Source organism: Podarcis pityusensis (genome assembly GCF_964106645.2).
Source record: "Podarcis pityusensis genome assembly, chromosome: 1".
Taxonomy (NCBI): Eukaryota; Metazoa; Chordata; class Lepidosauria; order Squamata; family Lacertidae; genus Podarcis; species Podarcis pityusensis.
Genome location: NC_138028.1, coordinates 122,176,859 through 122,186,632, shown reverse-complemented (window position 1 = coordinate 122,186,632; position 9,774 = coordinate 122,176,859). Strand labels below are relative to the sequence as shown.

Here is a 9,774-nt window from a genome sequence, read left to right as displayed (position 1 = left end):
ACGCAAGACGGCTTTTAAAGCTGAGCTCGACCGCCCAAGGGGACGTCGAAAGGCAGGGGCTGCCCAAGCACAATATTCTCTTAAAAGTAGAGGAAGCAGAAGCATGAGCCAGAAAACTCCCAACGCTGTCGCCAGGAGGGGGGTCTTGCAGAGCGCATCTGTATCCAGCAACAGCCGAGGATACAGAGCAGTGAGATTTTGAATGGGCAAGGAAGCGAAGGTGCTATTCTGCCCGCTCCCTGTAGGGCTAGAGTTGGGATGGGTAAACGGTGGGTCTGGAGAACAGCAGACATACCATTTTGTGCTATTAAATACCAAGGATGAGCAAAGTGGCTCCCCAATAAATCAATAAGATTGTTTGTTGCACAAAGGTGCCTCTACGAGTCGTTTTTGGCGATTAATGAATTTCTGGTGAATGAAGCACAGGGGTGCCAACTATAGGGGGCTCTGGGTATCCAAGCTCCCACAAAATTTTCGTTGTGGGTGCTCAGCAGCCACATCACAGGGCCCCCAACACAACGTCCGGTGCCTTCGGAAACACCGGAAGTCACATCCGAGGCCTCGCAAGACCTCGGAGATGCTGTCCATGGCTTTGCAAGAACTTGGAACCTGACTTCTGGTGGCACTGGAAGTCAGGTTCCAAGGCCAGGGGGCGTGTGTGATGTCATGACATAATGACGTTGCAGTGTGACATCATGACGTCAAGGGCCCCCATAACCTGGGGCCCAAGTTGGCTCCCCTGATGAGGCATATGCAAAAAATAAAAAAGCTGTGTCCATGGTTTTTCTATTTTTTTAAAAGCACACAATCCCACTGTCCACAATTTTAAAAGTTTACAGTCCCACTGTCCACAAAAATATAGTTACCTGTGCCGACTCCATGCAGTTGTATGAACCTGGATGTAATAATTGAGCAGTGCCAGAGATCTGTTTTACATATACAGTGAAATTTTATTTCTCTCACTACATCTTAACAATTTCCACAAATACGAAAACCCGTGTACGGTCTCATCGCCCGCGTGTAACAAAGGAACAGGTTCAACAGACAATTCAGACGTGTAAACGTTAACGCATAAGCTCGAAGCGTTACAATGCAGCTGCTGCACATTAAGGTGTTACTGGCAACGTTAGCCATGTGAATCTCTCTACGAATTAGCTAAAGAGAGGGTTTAATATTTTATTTTATTTTTAAACTGTTTTTCGCCTGTCATCTGCTTGGTTGTTTCCTAACCTCCACACACACGTACCCCAGCTGTAACATCATAAATACAATTCTGATTCTCTTTCTTTTAAAGGACACTTAAACAAGTCATGAGAAATTTACAGTACATTTAAGTGGAAGTGCAAAAAAACCCAAAACACTTATCAACTACTCTCTGTTGTTTGGTCCCAGGTGTCCACGTCTAGATTCTGTAAGGCTTATGCATTGGAAATACCCCATAGTATTCCATGCGGAAATCTGAGGGGCTCTTTTGCCTTCCTCACAACCTAGCTTGAGGTATTCCGTTACGTGGTCTGCATTCGAGCAAAGTGTGAACCCCACGCAGCTTTGCCTAGAACAGATCTAAAAATCTGACATGCTTCCTTGCAAGCAGCCTTCGCCAAGCCTGGAGCCCCACTCCAGCCTTTTGGGACTACAACTCCCAGAAGTCTCAGGGTCACACTGTTGTGTTTGGGGCTGATGGGAGATGTAGTCCAAAACACCTAGGGGGTGGACACCAGGCTGTACATGTCCGTTCGCCTTTTAAAAGGATTGATCGCCTGCGGCCATCGCTTGTCTCGATTACATGGAATGGAATGTCTCTCCCCGTTGCCACCCAAAAGCCAGTTCAGGAAATGAATCTTAGTATACAGGCTGGTCTGCCCAGGGGTGTAAGTGCTGGGGTGGGGGGCAAACACAGCCATTTGCCACGTCGCTTGGCTGCCAGAAGACAACAGTGGTTTGGTTCTGTGCTGCCTTTCAGTATGAGGGCAACTTTTTAAGCAGCTGTTCCTCAGGAGAGAAAGCTTTTAGCAACCCTCTTGAGCCTCAAGGCTTCGGCCTGGAATAAATAATAATGTTAATAATTGTATTCGCCACCTGTCTGGCTGGGTTGTCCCAGCCACCATAACATTTCTTTTCTCAGCTATAATCGGCAAAAGCGGGTTCGACTAACATTTGGGAAACATGAAAAGAAAAAGAAACCTGAATCTGCCAGTGTATTTGACAAGCAACACAAAGTGTTGTCGCGACAGCTCAAAACGTACTGTGCAGATTTTTTATTTACGTAGGATGGCTCTCCTGTCATTCCAGCTGTGTTTATATTAATGATTTCACCTTTTCCTAACCAAGAACCATTAGGAGTTGTGTCCCACCTCTTTTGGCAGTCCACAGGCACTTTAAATGTACCCCACACATCGAGTGGGGAACTGGCAGTCTGCCCCCCCCCCCCCAAAATGCTGCTGGACTCCAGCTCCCATCAGCCACAGCCCATGGTCAGGAATCATGGTATGTGTAGTCCTAGCAACGTCTAGAGAACCGCAAGCTCCTCACCCCTGCTATAAATAAATATAACCGCCCCCCCCCCAATAAAATAAATTTTACACTATCGTGAGATAAAACATATTGGCCCTGATCAAGAAGTGCAGTGGCCAAGCTCACAAGGATCCCCTCTCTTGCACCAAACAAAAGGTGCTGTCAGCACGAACCACATGTGAATCCTGTTATGGGTTTTCCCTGGCAAGACTTGGGCGTCCCCCGAGTCCAAAAAAGGATTCTGACATCCTATGTGAGCTAGGAGAAGAGCCATCGGTCCCAGATGTGCATATGTGGCTCCTGCCTCTCAGCATGAACGCAAATACCCCATAGCTGACTACAACAGGGTTCGGAAGGAAAGATTCACCTCCACAGACTGTTTCTCCCCGCGTTGAGTTGGGTCAACAGGGTCCCATATTCTCACAAACGGAACAATTGCAGTCAAGTGGAGTTTTTTATGCATAACGCCGAACCTTCACAACACAAACACAAGCCCTAACCCACAGCCTCGTAAACGAAGGGTTGTAGGCAGCCGAATAGTTTTGATTCAGTCTAAATGCCCTTACCAATTCCCTGCGGCCTGGCCAGAGAGCAGTGAACAGCAACCTGGCCAGCTCAAAAGGTTCCAAGACTCGTTTTTAACATAGAACTCAACTGGCCCAAAGCTATTCAAAGTTCCTGAAAGTCTTTACAAAAGACAGAATTCTAAGCCGCTCCTTCATTTAGGTATTTAACTAGTGTAGTCTCTCTATAGAGTTTCAGTAGTTTATGCATCTGTCCTTGGGAAACTAATATGCCTCCCAATAAATTAACATAGATTTAGGGTGGGTGGGTGGAGAGAAATACCTATGAATTCTCTTTTCCCCTTCCCTAAGAACTGATTTTAAAAATAATAATAATTCATTGTCTCGAGCAAGAAGGAATGCAAGGCAGCATTCCTCTTTCAGAACCGAAGAAAACTTCCCTTTCACAAATTAAATCCACTACCAGGTTAGATTTCCGTTTTGTTTATGCACAAATGGACCCCAAACCTCGTTCCCGCAAAGGTTGAAATGCGTTTTGTGTGGAATATTTTAACTCCTCTGCTAGTTATTTTGACACCGGCCTCTTCTGGCCTAGCCTTCCTAGGTTTTTAGTCCTTCCTGCCACAGGCCTATTGGGCTTTGACACAGAAAAAGGCCTTAAATATTTAAAAATGCGTGCTGTGTCAGGTTACCATTGCGGAGATGAAGGGAGCTGCAGTTTCAAGCTTTTCGTTTCAGCATTCCTCTCAGCTCCCCCCAAAGAGCAGGATCCAGTGCAGCAAGATGAAGACAGGCAGCAAAGGCCTATTCCTGCCCTGCCTCGGGAGGCTGAGCGCTGCAATCTGCGGGAGCTGGGTCTGGATCAGGGCAGCCTGGGCTGAGATGGGTTTCAGGAGCTGCCGTAGGTACAGAAGTCTCTGAAGACGCATCACTGCTTTGATTCTGAGGGACGCTTGGTTCAGAGTCATGACTATTGTTGGCTTTCTAGAAAAGAGAAAGGATCCCATGTAAAAATGCATACTTGCGGTTTTCCCGCTGCTCAGGAAAGCGCACATATCCTTCTACAGCAGGTAAGCCAGGCAGCCTTGTCAGAACAACAGCCGCAACGAAAAAATCATAGACAGCACAGCACATAAGCGTTAAAAGCAATTAGGGGGAAGCGCTATCATATCCAGGTAAAAACGTTGGACAGCAAGATGTCAAAAAACTTACCTTGCTTATTATCTTTTCCTAACTGCTCTTCCCCAAGAAGCATGCGTGAAAAGAACTTGTTGTATTTTAAGGCAAAAAACGTTCTCTCGAAATGTTACATAGGCAATAACGCAACACATCCCTACGGCTTGTTAACACATTTTGGCGCTCCTGTGCACATACTTTCCTTGACATATTTTCCGTGTAATCCTTTGCATTAGCACCACAGCGAGTTAGAGTTTGCTATTTCTGGAGCTGAGCTATGAATATTTCAGGAGACTTACTAAGCAGCAGGCCATTTTCCCACTCATGAAAAAAAGGGGGGGAGGGAGATTGTAACATTTTCTCTGGTATTTTTAACGAGTTCCGTTTCTACAATATGCAAACATAAAGCTAAAGCTAAAAGTTAACACGACCCCCCCCCCAATCCAAACACTAAACAATTCCCACAGACCATTGCAGCCCAATTGGAACATGGCAGCAGGCTTGTGTATTCAGATCTCCCTGCTAGCTTGGGTCCGATGGCTGCAAACGGGCCATATTCTTTCCTGACTCTAATGTGGGTGACATCTATCATTCAAGGGCTGAGATGCTTATCTCTGGGTGCTTTAGATAGTAGTGGAACAGATTCTTGTGCAAAAGTATCAATGAGCTATCATTAGTGCCAACCTCTGAAGGGACACATTTAATCTCATTTTTAAGACAGCTGCTCAAGTGCCTGCTTTATGAGGCAGAGACTCCTCTTGATGGCAAAACTAATAATTTTGTCATTAGCCGGTTAAGCTGCTTGTGAAGATCTTGGTGGAATTAAAGGCAAATGTTGCTTGAGTGTAACAGCACATTAAAGAAGTAGTTAGTACAGCATACTTTCAGGCAAACACACACCAGGTTTTTCAAAACTCTGGATTCAACAACAGTGTTGATAGGTTCCCCCACTGCCTTACAACAATGTGAATGTTTTCCTTCTTTTGTTGCTGAAGCCCGCCTGCAAATTACTAGTGGAATTTGGTAATTTTAAACTCTGGCCTTGTAGAGTGAGGGGAGCTCTATAGATGGCAATGTCTATTCACTTATTTCAAAACGCAATGACCACCCTGTTGTGTTGGGGGGGGGCAGGACTTTTGCTCCAAATTTTGGCCCCCGTGCATCATTGCAGCAAATCACATAGGACAGGCTTCCTCAACCTCGGCCCGCCAGATGCTTTTGGCCGACAACTCCCATGATCCCTAGCTAGGAGGACCAGTGGTCAGGGATGATGGGAATTGTAATCTCAAAACATCTGGAGGGCCGAAGTTGAGGAAGCCTGACATAGGAGGCTGGATACACCTCAGTCCAAAGTGGGGCAATGGACACTGTCAACAATCCAGTTAATTGATCACAAATATGTACCTGATTAATCAGGAGATTCTCATTAGTTGGGGGGGGGTTCTTTTTTAAAAAGTAAGTTTTTAAAAAGTGATAGTTGCTACCTTATAAGAAGCATCCTCTCCAATGCTGAGAAGGGAGCATGGCTTTTCTAGGGTGGTGACGGCCGTGCACATCAATTAAAACAAATACAGTCGTACCTTGGTTCTCGAACGCCTTGGTACTCCTGAATGCCACAAACCCGGAAGTGAGTGTTTCGGTTTGCAGATGTTTTTTGGAAGCTGGATATCCAAGGCGGCTTCTGATTGAGAGCAGGAAGCTCCTGCAGCCAATCGGAAGCCACGCCTTGGTCTTTGAACGTTTTCAGAAGTCGGATGGACTTGGAACGGATTCCGTTCGAGAACCAAGGTACAACTGTAATGCTATTTTCTTCGGATTCTTTTTCCTTGCACACACATTTATGCATTTTAAGATTCAGTGAATTAAACATCATTTGATTAACCAACTGAATATATATATATATATATATATATATATATATATATATATGTGTGTGTGTGTGTGTGTGTGTGTATGTATATAATCAAGTCAGTGAGAGCCCATATTTAAAGGGAACCCCGTGTGTGTGTGTGTGTGTGAGACAGAACCTTCTTCCCAAAATCCAGGTACTTTTAAGACTGGATTTCCAGCCTTGCTGTGCATCAACCTGCCGCAAATAATTTGATGCTTGGAGGCTGCATATAGCTGTTGTGGCTAATTTCTACTGGTTATCTGCCCTTTCCAAGAAAAAAGAAAACCACCAAAAAAACCCACCCTTGTAAGATATACACATTATCTCCTCTTGTGGTAAAGCATTCCGTAGATTAAGTCTGTGGTTGCATGAAGCAGAACTCTCTCTAGTCAGTATTCAAGCAACAGCTAATAAGTTTTGTTGAATAACCACAATCGGAGGAGCTTCCATGTTGCATATGGAGACAACCCGCGGAGTTTATGAGCTCAAGCCCCCCAGATACAACCTTCTGGGGCTTGTATTGTTTACCTCAAAGAAGAGAAAAGCACTGCAAGCCCCATAATTCTTCTCCAGAACCCCCTGTGTACATCACTCCCAGACTGCCCTAAACACCCCAATGGACAGATCTGCGTGGTTGAGATACCCCCATTGCTATTTCTTTTGGAATGCAAAGCTTAACAGCTAGGAATTCAGGGAGGCTTGCAAGAGACCTTCGCCTGTCAGGTAAGCACACCTGTCAAAACAGGAGAATAAGCTAGGAAATGAGTTGAGCCATTTCCCACTTTTTGGATGGGGTTTCCCACCTCTAACTGTGCAAGAAGCCTTATTTGCAACCCGTTTCTCTGCTGTTGGGTTTGATGGCACGAATTAAGAAAGGGATGCCAGGTAGAACGTTTCCTTGGAACCCTAAAACCTCATATCCGATTTCTCCTCCTAAAAACACCTTTTAGGCAGCAAAGCGTGGGTTACCTGCAAAGGCTGGTTGTCGAGCACCAGGTTGCTTTTGGAGAGCTGGACCATTTCCTTGATCTGATAGAGAGCATAGGCGAGAGTGACCCAGGGGGAAGAGCTGACACTCCAGGCAGGCTTGTTGACGTCTTCCTGCTCTTCCTGGTGCTTTGTTTTCTTGGGAGGAAGCTTGGGCTCTGGCCGAGGCATGATATCTTCCGTCTGCTGCTGTACCAGGTCAATGGTGGCTATGGGCACAGGGCTGGAAGGCACTGGGATCCTTTCGGCCAGCATGGTTTTCTCTGAAGTTCGAAATAACCATTTGAAAGGTCAGTATTCGTTGCTGTACAGCAGGGGTCGGCAAGGTTTACCTTGCCTGGGCCGGTTCACTCCAGCGTAGATTCCTCCGTGGGCCTGATCGCGTGCGCGATTTCCGGCATCTGCACATGCGCAGGGACTGGCCAAGGGGGCGGCTCGGTTCAGGGGCGGCTCGTGGGCTGGTTAAATGACCCCCATGGGCTGCTTGTGGCCCATGGGCCTTACGTTGCCGACCCCTGCTGTACAGGGTGGATAAAAATCAATAATAAAATTTTAAAAATCAGATTTTTTAAAAAATTTAAATCGGATTTTTAAAATAAAATGGTTTTGGAGGAAAAATATTTCCAAAGATAGTTTTCTATCTAAGTTACATTACAGTCCAGGGGCTATTCATCAGGAAATAGGATTTATTTTAAGTTTTTCATGTGTGCTTAAAACCCAGTCTTAAGGGTTGTTGTTTTTTAAAGAAAATTGTTTAACCGCATCAGTAAACAAACATGGATATGCTATAACGTTACTGTTTTAGTTAAATAAATTGTTTAAATTGTTATTAAGCAAATTATTATTTTTTTCCTTCCAATAAAGTACAGAAGAAAGGTTGTCCAAATATAAGCAGTTAACTTATTAAACCTCACAGTAATTTCATAATGATCGGTCCATGTATTTCTAATAGTATAACCAAATCAGTAATTTCAGATATAACCGTAAAAACGACTCTGAAAATTTATTTGGTTGCAAATATTAAGATTACACTAGGAAGAATGAGTCTTTCTGTAAAAAATAATAATAAATGATTTAAATCAAGTCTTACTGACTAGTGATTTTAAATCGTAATTTAAATCAAATCCACCCTGTTGCCCTACAAAATTTACTTCTGAGCAATCTAGGGCACTTTTCAGAATGCCCAAACCCTCAAGCCCTGAATGGAAAGAATAATAGAATCCACTGTTCTACGATTCTTTCATGCAAAGGGGCACACTCGGTGCAACCCCCTGTAATTGTCAGGGACTGGGCAGAGGAGGAGGAATGGTGGAGACCGCCTCCCCATCCTGACCCTTCCAGGGAGGAGGAAGAGGAAGACAGATTAGATTTACAACAGGGGGTTGAGGAAGGTCACAGCTCAGAGGCAGATGAGGGGGAAAGTTGGGAAATAATGGGAGAGGAGGAAGCCACGGGGGTAACCAGCTGATGGACACAGTGTAGCTTGCAGTTGTGGTAATCCAAAACACCACAATGGCTTCCCTGGGCCCACTTGCTGCTACGAATAACTCAGATCAGGGGTCAGCAACCTTTTTCAGCCATGGGCCGGTCCACCGTCCCTCAGATCACGTGGTGGGCCGGACTATTTTTTTTTGGGGGGGGGGGGATGAACGAATTCCTATGCCCTACAAATAACCCCGAGGTGCATTTTATATAAAAGCACACATTCTACTCATGTAAAAACACGCTGATTCCCGGACCGTCCGTGGGCCGGATTGAGAAGGCAATTGGGCTGCATCTGGCCCACGGGCCTTAGTTTGCCTACCCCTGACTCAGATAGAGCGCTATTTTCTAACTGCAGCTCAGTTTATCAAGAATCTGCTCACGCTTTAAAATGAATTATGCGTAAGGTAGCAAGACAAATTCAACTATGGGGCAGTGCTTATCCTTAGCAAGCTCTTTCGCTCTTAGACCCCCATTCCCAGAGACATCCAATAATAATAATGTCCAAGTGCTGCTGTCTTTCCCTTGTCTCTGGATCAGTTTGTCTTGTGGACAGAGGACTCAACATTTTTGCTTATTAAGTATGTCTTCTATTGAAAAAGCCCCTGCGTGCCCAGCGTGGAAAGTTCTGCTTAAAGGTCAATTAAAAGTAAGCCCGGCCCTATAGCCTTAAGGTTATGACTCGAGTCAAAAGATCAATGAGACTAAATGGGCACGAGAGGAAAAGAGTTCAAAGCAGATGAGGAGATCACCCCAAGAGGCAGAGGAAAATGCTGTTTGGTTGGGTGCCTCTGAACATATGGGAATAATCTACCTACCTTCTTTCTCATCAGGAACTGCCACCCACTGGATCAAAGCAAAAAGCAATAGGATCACAAGACAGGCCATTCCTATCCCTCTGAATGTCGAAGCAGCTCCTGTGGAGAGAAGCAAGGAAGAGTGAGACCCAATTCAATCATGCAAAGAGCGATTTCTAGCCAGACTTGTAATGAACTAGAGGGACCAAAGGTCTAGCTCAAAAGTAAGGCAGATTCGCATCTTTATAGGTATATATATATATATGTACCTTATTTTTTGCTCTATAAGACACACTTTTCCCCTCCTAAAAATTAAAGGGAAATGTGTGTGCGTCTTATGGAGTGAATGCAGGCAGGAGGCTCTGTTCAGCGCTCCCTTTAAAGAGCCACTATGCTGCGATCC

At 45.1% G+C, this 9,774-nt stretch overlaps 1 protein-coding gene across 4 annotated transcripts in view; it reads right to left on the bottom strand.

The window, feature by feature from the left end:
- Nucleotides 1-927: 927 nt before the first annotated feature.
- MFSD6 (major facilitator superfamily domain containing 6) overlaps nt 928-9,774 on the bottom strand; it is a 42,794-nt gene continuing 33,947 nt past the window's right edge. For 2 of the 4 annotated variants that reach the window (XM_081023943.1, XM_081023944.1), the window contains exons 5-7: nt 9,393-9,491; nt 7,075-7,355; nt 928-4,022 (exon numbers count right to left, since the gene is read on the bottom strand). In XM_081023943.1, the coding sequence (XP_080880069.1) occupies nt 3,843-4,022; nt 7,075-7,355; nt 9,393-9,491 (560 nt within the window). In that variant the 3' untranslated portion in view covers nt 928-3,842. Of the gene's footprint in view, nt 4,023-4,250; nt 4,273-7,074; nt 7,356-9,392; nt 9,492-9,774 lie in introns of all 4 variants that reach the window. The other 2 variants (XM_081023946.1, XM_081023945.1) reach the window with 2 other exon arrangements.